Below are 14470 nucleotides of genomic sequence, written 5' to 3'. Positions count from 1 at the left end.
CAAGTCGGCTGAAGATAAATGCATGGACTAGTTTTTCCAAATCCTGCTGAGACATCAGTCCTCTAATTCTTGCTATATTCTTCAGGTGATAGAAGGCTGTCTTTGTAATTGTCTTAATATGGCTGTTAAAGCTCAGGTCAGAGTCCATGACTACACCAAGATTCCTGGCTTGGTCCGAGCTTTTTAACATTACATTTCTTATATCATTGTTGTAGGTCTATGGTGATTCTTACATTCTCCAATTGTATAAATCTGTAGCCTATACTAAAACCTGTATCATTCAGTCAACTAAAATGGGCGTAATAGCCTATGTACGTCTACAGCCGGCGACTTATCCTCTAATTTTGTCGAACCTCAAAAGCTCAATAGGCTAGCTATGGATTCCAAATCCCAACAAAAAGAAGTCTCTGAAGAAAATAGAGAATTTAATAGTGCCGGGACAGATTCGACAACAAGTCATTTAAAGACATTTCCAGAACAAGCAGCAGCTTCCAGCCAAATGTCCTGAGATGTTTCTTCAATGTCCTGCCTCTCATTTGCACGTGGGCCCTCACTGTATTAGACTTAATAAGCTGTGTTACCTTCATCACAATGCTCAAATGTTTTGTGGCTCCAGACGGATTTAAAAAAATAATAAAAAATTTGGGCTAAATTTGCTCTTTTGATAGTAAAAGGTTGCCGACCCCTGAGTTAGCATAAGGCTAACAGGGAGTTAGCAGCGGAAGTCTCTGGAGCACATTCTGCAAAAGTAGTGCGACGGAGTGAGATGGCCTACGAGAAGTTACTGTAACTGTAATCAAACCTCACCCGCGATTGGGCGTGGATTCAGTGCAGAGAATACTGATTATTTTTTCACGATTTTGAAGCCTAATTTTATGTGTTGGCCGTTTTTTGTTTTTTTTATCATTTAAATTTGGCTGGGTGGTTAATAACATATTTTCCTGTGATGTGACTCAGAACACATATTTATTGTTTGCTTTACCCGGACTTTAAAAACATGTATTGTTCATCCAACTGGTTTCTTTCCCAGGAATTCAGGCAGAGCCACGAAACAAACGGCTCTAAGCTGAACATGGCTTGCCTTCCACTATTTGACAACCTTAACCTGGAGGTGGTTCTTTTGTTCCTCCTATGGGTGACACCCATGATGCAGTGGGGCTCCAGTCACTCCACAATGACTTGTAATGATATCCATATATCTTCGCTCGAACGTGTGCCTCGTACCTCTCGCCCTGTATCAGTTCATCGAGGTTCAGCTCCACGCTGCAGTCCAATTTACAACTTGTATCTAAAACATTGCTTTCCTGCGTAGACGGATCGTGAAAAGGAAGAAATGTCATGTTCATGTACTGTTGCTTGGGTTCCCTACAACCACAAGTCATTTGTGCAAATCATTTAACATTCAATCTCCAACACTTCTTTCTATTCATCTCTGACAAAAAACACACTCTCATTAATGCACAACATGGAACAGAATATATACATACACTCCACGACTGATCCTGGTGTTTCCACTGCAGTTGGCAGCTGTAAATCTCTTCTTCGAAACGGGGATTGTATACAACTTGGGAGAACCAGGAAGCGGTGGTGAAGTTGATACGTGGTTGTGGCGGAGGATTCAGCTTTACTGCAGCATCACACACACACAGATCATTTGTTTTAGGTCAACATGATTAGCTCACAGTCACAAGGAGGCGATATATTAGTCATTGTACTCACTGTGACAAGCTGGCTTGAAGTAAACGTTCAGAGTTTGGTTCCCGGGGTTACAGTTCAGATCCATGAACAGATTCTCGTAGCCCTGAAACTGAGAAGAAAAAATAATATTTCTCTTCATCAAACATTCATCAGACGACAATACAGAATGAAATGAGATCTAAATTAGTGTAAAGGCTTTTGGGCAGGTGAACTCATAAATTGGTCTGATTAAAAGCTCCAGCTAATAGCCTTAAAGCTTCGGTAAGCAACAGTTTTTTGGCATCATTGGGCAAAAAATCCACAATAACCTTTCAGCATAATCAAGTGTTCTGAGAGAAAACTAGACCTCTGCTCCTCCTCATGGCTCTGTTTTCAGGCTTAACAAAATCTAGCCTGTTACGGGAGACTTTGGCCTATCAAAGGACATTTCATTGAGAGAGCGTTCCTATTGGCTGTGCTCCGGCTGGTGGGCGGTGCTTAGTATTTCCTCAACTTGATCTCAACATGACTGCCGGGTCACAAACTTTCTCATTTCACAGCTAAACAGTACACTACAAGATGTTTCTGAAAACATCTGAGGAGATAAATACGCATTACAGTAACAGGATATTGATTCATATTTGATCAGCGCTGCCTAGTTTGACTGTTTGATCGGAGTTGGCGAGTGATTGATAGCTGCTTCGAGACGGCAAGGCTCCAGCTCGGCTCTGATTGGTTGTTTTCCTCCGGTCTGTGAAATCTTGCAGAGATGCCATTGTGACTATTTCACAAACTGCAATGAGACTGTGTTGGCCTTTTTTTTTTTTAACATTAAAGCATGTAAACATGTTCTAGTAGAAACCCAAAATACAAGTATGAACCTTGAAATGAGCGCGATATGTAGCTGTAGTCTTCTATTTAACAGATAGACATGAGAGAGAGGTATTGATCTGTTCATCTAACTCTCTGCAAGAAAGCAAATCAGCATATTTCCTAAAGTGTTGAACTTTTCCTTCAGTGTCCCCTGGTACATTCTTCTCTCAACAGATATCCTCATACTCACTCTGCTGTCTATGTTGAAGATCAGGGTGCACTTCCTCAGCGTTGGTCTGGAGACGTCAACAGGCTCCAGTTTACATTCGGCGTTGTAGTTGATCCATTTAGAACTGGAGGAAAACATGCTGTTTTTATTATTTGACTGCACTCATGATGTTATCTGTGTACATTTATATCTACTCCAAGTACATTTCGGTCCTTACGTCCTTGAGGCTTTTAATGTGCACACATTGTCTGGAAGATCAGATGCAGATGTGCTGTTCCACACACAAGTGATGGTACGATTGTAGTCACTTTCGCAAGAGAGATCCGTGCGAGCTAACGGAGACAAGAACAAATGAAAAAGGTGTAACAAAAGATCTTGAAATCAATTCCGCTACAATATAATAATATATATCAAATCATCAAAACTATCACTGACCGATGCCTGGGTCGCTCGGACAGTTCTCAGTTTGCGCAGCGCCGATGCAAAGCAGAGCCAGAAGAAGAAACATCAGATGGGTTTTCTTCTTTCTCCCCATTTAAGTTGTCAGATCTCGAACCACCAGGATGGTTGTTTCACAAAGCTGTGGGGGGGGGGTGGAAGGGGATGAAGGATTGTTCTTGCTTCGGGATGTGCCTCACTGCTTCCTCCTCCTTCTCCTCCTGTGCAGATGGATGAAAACACAACTGCATGTTGCTCTGCTTCTTTATTTAGTTGTATTTGACAGAGTTTATTTCTGCACCCGACACCCGGTTGCCCCCGCATCACAAACGCAGCAAGAGACGGTTGTTACGCCAACAGAAATAGAAATGTTTCGGATCCTGCCTCAGTTTGTCCGCTTTGGTTTTACTTATACAGACTGATATAAAACACCTGTGTAAATGTGATGAATATACCCAGAGATGCAGTGATAATGTGATCATTTTACAGTCTGAGTTTTTAGTTTATTTCGAGTTAAATAATTGTGGAATTGTTGATTATAGTAAAATGAGGGAAGGGTCCTGTTCAAAGAGCTGGACACAAATAAAGCGATGTGAAGTTGGTTGAATTGGTAAACACGGACAGCAAAAACAAGGTTTAAATGGAAGAGTTTGATGTACACTGTTAATAATTCTTAATGCGCGTTTCTGGAGATGAAAAATACGGACGACTTTAGAGGGACGAGTGCTCAGACTGAGTTACAGTATTATGTAACTATATATACTATATATATATATATATATATAATCCAAACAACATTTGAAGCAGCAGCGCTGTGTGTGTGTGTTTGACCAATCAGCGATGGTCATCCCTCCAAACTCCACCCCCAAAGTTCCTGTACTTTCCGAAAGTACTACCCCCGATCAGGACCTTTTGGGGGGCGTAAAATGTCCCAAGAACTTAATTTAGACGCTTTGAGTCCCTCAAAAGGTTCTTAGTTCTGGGGGAAAAGTTCCTGCGATGGAAAAGCGGCTTATGTTCGGATGTAAAGAGTAGGGATGTCACGAGAACCGATACTTCGGTACCAAGTCGATGCCAAAATTTAAAAAAAAGTGACGGTACTCTTTTTCTACAGTACCGAAGGTACCGTACGATGCCTGTAAGGGTCGTTGGTAGGGATGTGACAGTGAGGAAAAATTTCCCACCAGTAATAAACTTTGCACCGGACATTTTACAAGAAAAGATGACAGTCAACATGCGCAGAGCGCTGACTCTGATCTTTACTGTCGGGTGGCGGTGTGTCTGGCCTCTCCGGTAAAGCTTTTGCTGCGGGGCTCCGCTAAGGGGGTCTACTTGGCGCCGCTGCTCCGTGCATACCGGCTGTGACGGCTCCATCCACCTCGCGGCGATTACCTCATTAACGTTATGGTTCCCTTATAGCGTTGGGATTAAACGTGAAATATTGCCAAATAGGTGCATTTGCTTTTCACTTCGACAATAAATCCTCAGCCTCCTACTCCTACCCCAGCTACTCTGAGCTGACGGACCAGATGCATTCACGGTCAGTTTGTAGCGTCCGTCGTCTGACTATCGATTGATAACATGCCTCTGATACGCCAAAATGAACAAAATGGGTCAATTATTTTTATTTATTACTTAAAGGCTACATGCCTCTGTTTTTTGTAATGTTCAAATGTTCAATGTTGCCAGATCTCAGAAGAGAGAAACACGCAACCAAGTCTCTAGAAACAAGCCGAAAAGAAGCAACTCTCCCAACAAAAAAAGGCCAAAACAAGCGACCTTACCTACCTACCACGACCTGCCACAATATGAGAGAGAGAGGCGGCCACTACCACCACAAACGTCCGTCCCCTTTCATATATTATTATCCTCTATCACAATATGGTTCGCTATTTTGGAGAGCCCCCCCACAATAATTTAATTATTTAGGCCTTACCAGCATACATCAGCTATAGGCTACAGCGGCCACTCTCTCCCTGGCAAAATGTTTAAGCAAAATCTGCTTACCTTTTATTGGTGGCCACCTTCGCCACAGAGAGAGAAACCACCGGACCACTGCAGCAGGCTGCGCCTTGAGGATCGTCTTCGTTGCTCTTGCCAACACCTGTTTTTCGTGACACCAAATATGTAGGTGAAAAATCAGACTCAGGAGAGAGAAGTTGATGGAGATGCAAAAGACCCTTTATTGCATAAAAGACCTGAGCCTTACGTCTCTGCAGTCAACACAAGAACTGATTTGTATTTTCGAGTACATCAGTATATCAAGACGTAACACACACCCTTGATTAAGGTAATGATTAATCCCCTTCTGACAGGTTTTTCCCGCAATTCCCCAATCTGGCCTGTTCTGGTCTAATACAAATAGAAACAAGATATCTCCGTGTCAAAGTCTAATTTCATGTTGAATGTTCCTGCACTTTCTAGAGGACAGGCGACTATCACTGTCAGAATGATTCTCCATTAACCCTTCTATGACAACATATTATACTGTAGTTATATATGCGTAGCTTTACAATGATTAACATAGGCCTGTAGCAGTTTTCCACCACAATGGCTACTTACTCAAGAAATCAATAATTTGACAAAGAAATGGTCCGCCAGAGTTCAACATCAGAACTGCGCCCATAGCAACGGTCTGTTATACGTAGCAACGGTCTGTTATAAAGAAATAACAGACCGTAGAACGCCGTGATTGACCAATCACCAATTGACCAATTGAGTATTCAACAAAGCCATGTAATAAGACATCATAATATTTTGCTTTAATGTGCTCCTTCTCATAATGTCAAATAAACAAAACCAAACTACTTGAAATGATCGTTAGACATATTATATGAAGTTACAGTTACAGCAGTTGATCCATGAATAATCCCGCTGTTAATAAACCACAGCCTGTTTCATTAGATGTGGGTGTAAAACTCTGCAAATTATTCTTTGATAATGTGCTTTAAAGTTAAACGCTCATCATACCAGTGTCTCATGAAAAATAGGAAAATACTCCACATTAAAGTAGAGCAGCTGTCTGCCTGCGTAAGTATCACATCCTCTTCTTAACACCATACAAAACAACCGTCTCTACTTTGAGTGTCTTACCTGTTGGTGAAGCTGCTCAGGATCTGAGACAAAGTGCTGCTTTCATTCCATTTGATGCCCTGCGAAAGAACAGCAGACTATAATTAAAGTTTTTCCCCCTCACAGGAAATAGCAAACCGCCACCCAGTAAAGATAAAGATAGAGAAGTTGTACTCCTTGAAGGTCACTACTGAGAAACCTTATCACAAATCAAGAACAGTCCACCTACGCTGAGGGTGTCGTCATCACCTCTGAGTTTTGGTGGCTAACACTTCAGAGCAGTTTCCGCTTGTATTTTTCCTTCAACTGATCAATAAGTACATATTCTAGTGGTAATACTGCACCTCTTTCTAGAAACCGATCCGTCAATAGAGTCCTAACACAGGTGGCTGCTGGCTACTTCAGTGTTGATGCTACAGTTTTAATCCCCCCTGAACAAGTTAATTGTTTACCGTCCTTTACTTCCCTGCAGCTTGTCATTTCCCCAGTCTGTTACAGTGTTTGATGTCTCTTCTTGATTTCATGTGTGATTCTTCTCTTTTTCACAACATTCAGTGATAATGAACGGTTGTTGCTTTTGCATCTGAACCACACTGACATTTAAAGTATGTCAAAAACAGGATGACAAATATACATGTGTGTGTGTCAGGTATGATTTGCGGTGTGTGGTTATTACAGCCCACTGCACAGCGACCCACAAACACCCACAGCCCCGAATACAAAAACTAACCTTCACTTTTCACTCTGCACAATAACAATAACAATAACAGTACACCTTCTCAAGGACTCTATACAATTTGTAAGAATATAAATGTTAAAAAGAAATATAATTTTTTGCTGTGTGTGTATATATATATATATATATATATATATATATATATTACTATGAAATCAGAAAACCTAATGAATCCATTGGTACCAACCATGTCGTACTAGCTTGTTATAAAGGAGGCTAAATAAAGCTCCAAATTTACACTAAATTTTGGCGAGGAAAAACGCCAATGGCCATTTTCAAAGGGGTCCCATGACCTCTGACCTCCAGATGTGTGAATGAAAATGGGTTCTATGGGTACCCACGAGTCTCCCCTTTACAGACATGCCCACTTTATGATAATCACATGCAGTTTGGGGGCAAGTCATAGTCAAGTCAGCACACTGACACACTGACAGCTGTTGTTGCCTGTTGGGCTGCAGTTTGCCATGTTATGATTTGAGCATATTTTTTATGCTAAATGCAGTACCTGTGAGGGTTTCTGGACAATATTTGTCATTTTTTTGTGTTGTTAATTGATTTCCAATAATAAATATGAACATACATTTTCATAAAACAAGCATATTTGTCCACTCCCATGTTGATAAGAGTATTAAATACTTAATAAATCTCCCTTTAAGGTACATTTTGAACAGATAATTTGTGATTAACTATGGACAATCATGCGATTAATCATAATTAAGTATTTTAATTGATTGACAGCCCTAATATACGGTGCTATATATATGTACAATTTCCTTGCACAGCACAGCAGGGGAAACAGCACAAGTTCTTGCAGACAGCCCGGTCACCTGTTTATGCGGTTTTAATACAGGTCAGAGTGTTTTTTCTGAGAAACCAAATGTTCCATTGCACTGACAGGTGCACTTCCTGCTAACTCACTTCCTTTTCTTAAAACAGCACTAATCAAATGGCTGAAAATAATAATCATTAACTTATTGTCATTATGAGGCATAAAGCTGAAGTGTATACCTTCCCAGTTCTATGCATTATAGATAACAAGCCAATGTGCCAGTAATCAGGAAGTTAACATCGTGTAACTGTGTCACTTTTTTTTGGTATTTGAGAATGCAAAAAAAAAAGTTTTAAAAAAAAGGTGAGAAAAGGGAAGCTGAGCTGCATAGATCCTCTTAAAGCCACAGTATAGCACCGTATTATTAGATCCAGGCCACTCAGCCCAGCGGTATCAATCACAAATCGGTAGCTCTTTGTAGTTTGTTATAACAGAAGGTCCTTCTGTATAACGGACACATCAAAAATATTTTTTTAATCACTCTTAATTGCCAATGTGTGAACAGGTTGTAACCTGACCTAAAAATGAGACCTTCCACGACGTTCTGGGTTTCCTCTATCAGCCTGCAGAATGCTTTTAATGTAGGGTGACCATATTATCAAACCCCCAAACCGGGACACTTTAGTGCACCGCACGTTCATGCACGCGCACGTTCATGCATGCGCGCACAGGCACGCACTAATCTGCACGCACCATAGGCGTTTTCATCAGGATGGCTAACTTCGCGCACCTGTGGCGCATTTGAGCACGGAGTGGGATCAGAAAGACGGCATTATTATAGGTGGGTGCATTAGAGGCTGTGAGTGACAATCATGATTTATCACATTCACTACTCTCTCCCCCTTTAATCACAGGGCCATCCCCCTCATGACGCACTGACAGTTTGGGAGTCCTGTAGAAAGTTTCCCTCAGAGGAAACGTATTGTTGTCTGGGCCTACGTACATTATTTTTCAACTTGTTTCGTCTCAGGCTGTTATAATTATAATTGTGGAGCTCAGATGACATTTTGGCCAGGATGGAGACACCGGGTGAAAAACTGACAGGAACAGACGGACCTGAGGGAGTTATAAGCGGAGCGAAATGCCTGTTGATGCGCAGAAGGAACTGTGTAGAATAATTAATCAAAACGACACGTTTGATGTGCACATAAGCACGGAGGGTTCTGTGGATCAAAACTACATTTAATGTAACAAGTGGATAGCTGTTGCATCAGTGCGTAATTGTAGCTTGACCGTGCGCAACTTCACTCCATAGAGACTGCAGCGGTGCGCTGTGCTGGCTCTCTATATACTTATCTCATGTGCACAAATGAATTAATGAGTGGAACATGATAAACATCTATTTAAGTATAATTATTACTTTAATTGTTGTGAAAACTGTGACAATTTGTTAGTGACTGTTGAAAACGGGACATTTGAGTGTTTTACAGATATGTGTCGGGACTCGGGACACCGGAAACCGGGATTGTCCCGGACAAACCGGGACGTCTGGTCACCGTATTTTAATGTGAAAAACCCGGACCCGTTTTTTTTCAGGGAAAATCCAACGGATGTGACGTCATAAACTATGCACCAGTGCCTTTACTCTCTTCAGCTACAGGGCTAACAGTGGGCAACCATAGCTAACGTTCGCTAACGTCAACAAGCGACCAGCCCCCACCACAACTCAGACTCCAACACAAACTCCACGGAAGCACGAAACAACCAAAGTTATACAGCGGGTAAAATAAGTATTGAACACGTCACCATTTTCAGCAGTAAATATATTTCCAAAGGTGCTATTGACATGAAATTTTCACCAGATGTTGGTAACAACCCAGGTAATCTATACATACAAAGAAACCAAAACAAATAAGTTCAGAAATTAAGTTATGTGTAATAATGTGAAATGACACAGGGAAAAAGTATTGAACACATGAAGAAAGGGAGGTGCAAAAAGGCATGGAAAGCCAAGACAACAGCTGAAATCTATCAGTAATTAGAAACCAGTCCGGCCCCTTGTCAGTGCAAATTAATATCAACTGGTTCAGTCCCAACTGATGGCCTATAAAAAGGTGTCTCATGACCAAGGTGTCACACAAGAAACATCTCATGATGGGTAAAAGCAAAGTAGCACTGTTGGGGCCATAATCCGGAAGTGGAAAGAACATCATTTCACCTGAGTTAGTTTAGCTCTGAGAATATCTAGTGAATGTACAGTGGACGTTTGTTCAGAAATAAATGCTACAGCTCCTCCAGACCAACAGAGGTTTCCCGTGTCTTGTGAAGTGACGGGGCTCCGCAGAGAGAAACGTTATGGTCTCCGACCAAAACTCCGGTGTCTCCCCTGTTTCTTCTGACCGCGGTCGGGAAGCTGAAGCAGGAAAAGCCAACACTAGGATCAGCAGTGATTCATGGAGAGACCTTCGTCTGGTCAGCTAACATTACTGCCAAGCAGGTGAAATATAGAGTGATATTGTGGTTTTAGCTGACGTGTGTCGCCTCACTGTTTTGAGCGATGCTCGTTCATGTCTATGTAGAGCGAGCAAAAGCGAGAGACGCTGACTTTCGTTGATTTAACGGCCACAGGTGTCGCTGTTAACAAGCAATTTCTGATTCTTACATAGATTCCTTTAAAAGGATAGTTTGGATTATTTGAAGTGGGGTTGTATGAGGTGTTTATCCATAGTCAGAGGTACTATGAGGAACTTTTAACTGGTTATGAAACTGTCTCAGTTAATACTGATGCCAGGACTGGACTGGCCATCTGATAGACCGGGCCTTTTCCGCGTGGGCCGACATGCCCTTTGGGTCTTTTTAAAAATTTTGTCCGACAGGCCCATGAAACAGGTCGATCGGCCCTTTGGGTTTTTTTCTAAATTGGCTGATGATGATGATGATGATGATAGAGAAACGTGCCTGTCTGTATCAGTTCCGCCACCACACGTCTCTATATGAATGTGAGCCTTCAGCTGAGAGGTTGTTTCTACCGAGTGGAGAGTGGAGAGTCGTCCTCAGCGTTTGACAAAATTAGCAAAATGATAAAACCATTAAGAATTGCATTGATTGCACACACGGGGGACATCCTCATCCTCACTAGCAACTTGATAATTTTGCTGTAGCTTAAGCATTAAAATGTCCAGCGAAAGCGCTGCATTTTGCAGAAGTGTCAAATAAATAGTGGAGTAAAAAGTACAATATTTCCCTCTGAAATAGAGTAGAGTAGAAGTATAGAAGTACCGTGGAATGTACTTAGTTACCTTCCACCACTGGTAAACCGCTGGTAAATAGTGCCAATAACAGAAGGTGATATATCAACCCAGTTACACAACAGATCATGAAATATTCACGAAATTGAATGTATTGATTTGTGATTGTGATGGGAAGCACAAAATCAATTCTTATGTAATCCACATAGGTGCGACCCGGGAAGTATAGAGAGTGGCGAATGCCGCGTAGGGGAGGAAGTCGGGTGGATGGGTGGGTCAAAAAACACAGGACTTTCACTCAGGAGACCGGCGTTCATGTCATGTGTAAAACCAGAAGTTAACTTTGATTTATTTGTCACGTAACTTCAGTATTTAAACCTGCAGTAGGCAGAAATGTTTTGGCATCATTGGGAAAAAAAATCCATAATAACCTTTCAGCATGTTGTAATTCAAGTGAAGAGAGAAAACTAGACTTATGCACCTCATCATGGCTCTGTTTTCAGGCTTTAAAAAATCGATCTAATCTAAATTTTGACAAATCACAGGTAATTTCAGAGAGAGATTGGCTATTGGCTGTGCTCCGTGTTGCCGGGTCACAAACTTTCTCATTTTACAGCTAAACAGTACACTACAAGATGATTCTGAAAACATTTGAGGAGAGAAATAGGCATCATAGTAACAGAATATTGATTCATATTTGATCAGCGCTGCCTAGTTTGACTGTTTAATCGGAGTTGGCGAGTGATTGACAGCTGCTTCGAGACGGCAAGGCTCCAGCTCGGCTCTGATTGGTTGTTTTCCTCCGGTCTGTGAAATCTTGCAGAGATGCCATTGTGACTATTTCACAAACTGCAATGAGACTGTGTTGGCCTTTTTTTTTTTTAACATTAAAGCATGTAAACATGTTCTAGTAGAAACCCAAAATACAAGTATGAACCTTGAAATGAGCGCGATATGTAGCTGTAGTCTTCTATTTAACAGATAGACATGAGAGAGAGGTATTGATCTGTTCATCTAACTCTCTGCAAGAAAGCAAATCAGCATATTTCCTAAAGTGTTGAACTTTTCCTTCAGTGTCCCCTGGTATATTCTTCTCTCAACAGATATCCTCAGACTCACTCTGCCGTCTATGTTGAAGATCAGGGTGCACTTCCTCAGCGTTGGTCTGGAGACGTCAACAGGCTCCAGTTTACATTCGGCGTTGTAGTTGACCCGTTTAGAACTGGAGGAAAACATGCTGTTTTATTATTTGACTGCACTCATAATGTTATCTGTGTACATTTATATCTACTCCAAGTACATTTCGGTCCTTACGTCCATGAGGCTTTTAATGTGCACACATTGTCTGGAAGATCAGATGCAGATGTGCTGTTCCGCACACAAGTGATGATACGATTGTAGTCACTTTCGCAAGAGAGATCCGTGCGAGCTAACGGAGACAAGAACAAATGAAAAAGGTGTAACAAAAGATCTTGAAATCAATTCTGCTACAATATAATAATATATATCAAATCATCAAAACTATCACTGACCGATGCCTGGGTCGCTCGGACATTTCTCAGTTTGCGCAGCGCCGACGCAAAGCAGAGCCAGAAGAAGAAACATCAGATGGGTTTTCTTCTTTCTCCCCATTTAAGTTGTCAGATCTCGAACCACCAGGATGGTTGTTTCACAAAGCTGTGGGGGGGTGGAAGGGGATGAAGGATTGTTCTTGCTTCGGGATGTGGCCTTTCAGAAAGTACTACCCCCCGACAAGGACCTTTTGGGGGGCGCAAAATGTCCCAAGAACTTAATTTAGACGCTTTGAGTCCCTCAAAAGGTTCTTAGTTCTGGGGGGAAAGTTCCTGCAGTGGAAAAGCGGCTTATATTCGGATGTAAAGAGTAGGGATGTCACAAGAACCGATACTTCGGTACCAAGTCGATGCCAAAATAAAAAAAAAAGTGATGGTACTCTTTTTCTAAAGTACCGAAGGTACCGTACGATGCCTGTAAGGAGCGTTGGTAGTGATGTGACAGTGAGGAAAATTCCCACCAGTAATAAACTTGTGACAACACTGGTGTCACCGATTACACCGGACATTTTACAAGAAAAGATGACGGTCAACATGCGCAGAGCGCTGACTGTGATCTTTACTGTCGGGTGGCGGTGTGTCTGGCCTCTCCGGTAAAGCTTTTGCTGCGGGGCTCCGCTGCGGGGGTCTACTTGGCGCCGCTGCTCCGTCAATACCGGCTGTGACGGCTCCATCCACCTCGCGGCGATTACCTCATTAACGTTATGGTTCCCTTATAGCGTTGGGATTAAAAGTGAAATATTGCCAAATAGGTGCGTTTGCTTTTCACTTCGACAATAAATCCTCAGCCTCCTACTCCTACCCCAGCTACTCTGAGCTGACGGACCAGATGCATTCACGGTCAGTTTGTAGCATCCGTCGCCTGACTATCGATTGATAACATGCCGCTGATACGCCAAAATGAACAAAATGGGTCAATTATTTTTATTTATTACTTAAAGGCTACATGCCTCTGTTTTTTGTAATGTTCAAATGTTCAATGTTGCCAGATCTCAGAAGAGAGAAAATTGTACTTAAGTACTGTACTTGAGTAAATGTGCTTAGTTACATTTATATTGATATTGCAGTAACCTGTAGGCCCGGCTGACTGACTCCTGTCAGTGGAGTGCTGCTGCCACCGTGTGTTTAATGGGAGGTTCTGCACACAGAAAGCTGGAGGCAACATGTGCAACTTATTTAAAGCTCCGCAATGGACCCACATGCAAGAAGGGTGAAAGGAGGAGAGGTCACGCGTCATCGACGGTACAACTCATGCGCAGTAAAATCTGGTTTGCACTCGCCAAAATTGAGCCAATCGCAACGCACGACCGCTGCTCCAGTTACACTGTGCATGTGTTGTACCCCCATAGGTCAAGACCCGTGTCCCAGCCTCTTTCAGTAGGCCTTGCCCACACGATACAGCTGCTAACCATCCTGTAGTTTTTAGTGACCTGACCATGACCAACTGTCAGGAAAAAGTGTGTCCCAATTTTTTTTCTGGCTGATAAAACCTAAATTGCAAGCACACGCTGCTTGCTACCCCTCTTCACTTGTCCATGAGTTGTGAGCAGTTTTAACCAAAGAGTGATTTTCTTAGATTGTTTCACCTGAATCTAAAAGTGTTAGAGGCCTGAAGAGGTCAAACTATCCAGTACTTCACAAGAAGAAAAAGCAAAGATCATCTTCTCTCCATTTTGCGTTATTCCCTACGACCTAGGGTAACCAGGGGTCCCACTTTACGAGGGACTGCACTGCAATTTTATCCCTTGTTCCCACGTCCCACATATTGAGACGATGTCCCACATTTTCATTGGCTCTAGTTTTCAAAGGTCAAACCAATGCAGGACAGACACTTATTTTAAAATCTGGATTTTATCCAATGGCTGTGAAGAAAGCAGGAAGCACGTGTTTGCTGTCAATCTGCGCACACGTGGGTCA

At 42.1% G+C, this 14470-nt stretch overlaps 1 protein-coding gene across 2 annotated transcripts; it reads right to left on the bottom strand.

Moving 5' to 3' along the window:
* Positions 1-406: 406 nt before the first annotated feature.
* Positions 407-12705, bottom strand: LOC119485771 (interleukin-4 receptor subunit alpha-like). Of its 2 annotated transcripts, XM_037765526.1 has the most exons (7): positions 5165-5329; positions 3155-3378; positions 2937-3051; positions 2741-2843; positions 1720-1807; positions 1488-1627; positions 407-1304 (listed from the first exon to the last, which is right to left on the bottom strand). In XM_037765526.1, exons 2-7 carry the CDS (start codon positions 3252-3254, stop codon positions 1101-1103), a joined length of 750 nt encoding a protein of 249 aa, XP_037621454.1. In that variant the 5' UTR covers positions 3255-3378; positions 5165-5329; the 3' UTR covers positions 407-1100. The 2 variants fall into 2 exon arrangements, with proteins under 2 accessions (XP_037621454.1, XP_037621455.1); XM_037765527.1 differs by lacking the exons at positions 2741-2843; positions 2937-3051; positions 3155-3378; positions 5165-5329 and adding exons at positions 12102-12204; positions 12297-12411; positions 12515-12705.
* Between the last annotated feature and the right edge of the window lie 1765 nt (positions 12706-14470).

Source organism: Sebastes umbrosus, chromosome 3 (genome assembly GCF_015220745.1).
Source record: "Sebastes umbrosus isolate fSebUmb1 chromosome 3, fSebUmb1.pri, whole genome shotgun sequence".
In the NCBI taxonomy this organism is placed as follows: Eukaryota; Metazoa; Chordata; class Actinopteri; order Perciformes; family Sebastidae; genus Sebastes; species Sebastes umbrosus.
This window is presented reverse-complemented; position numbering and strand designations above follow the sequence as displayed.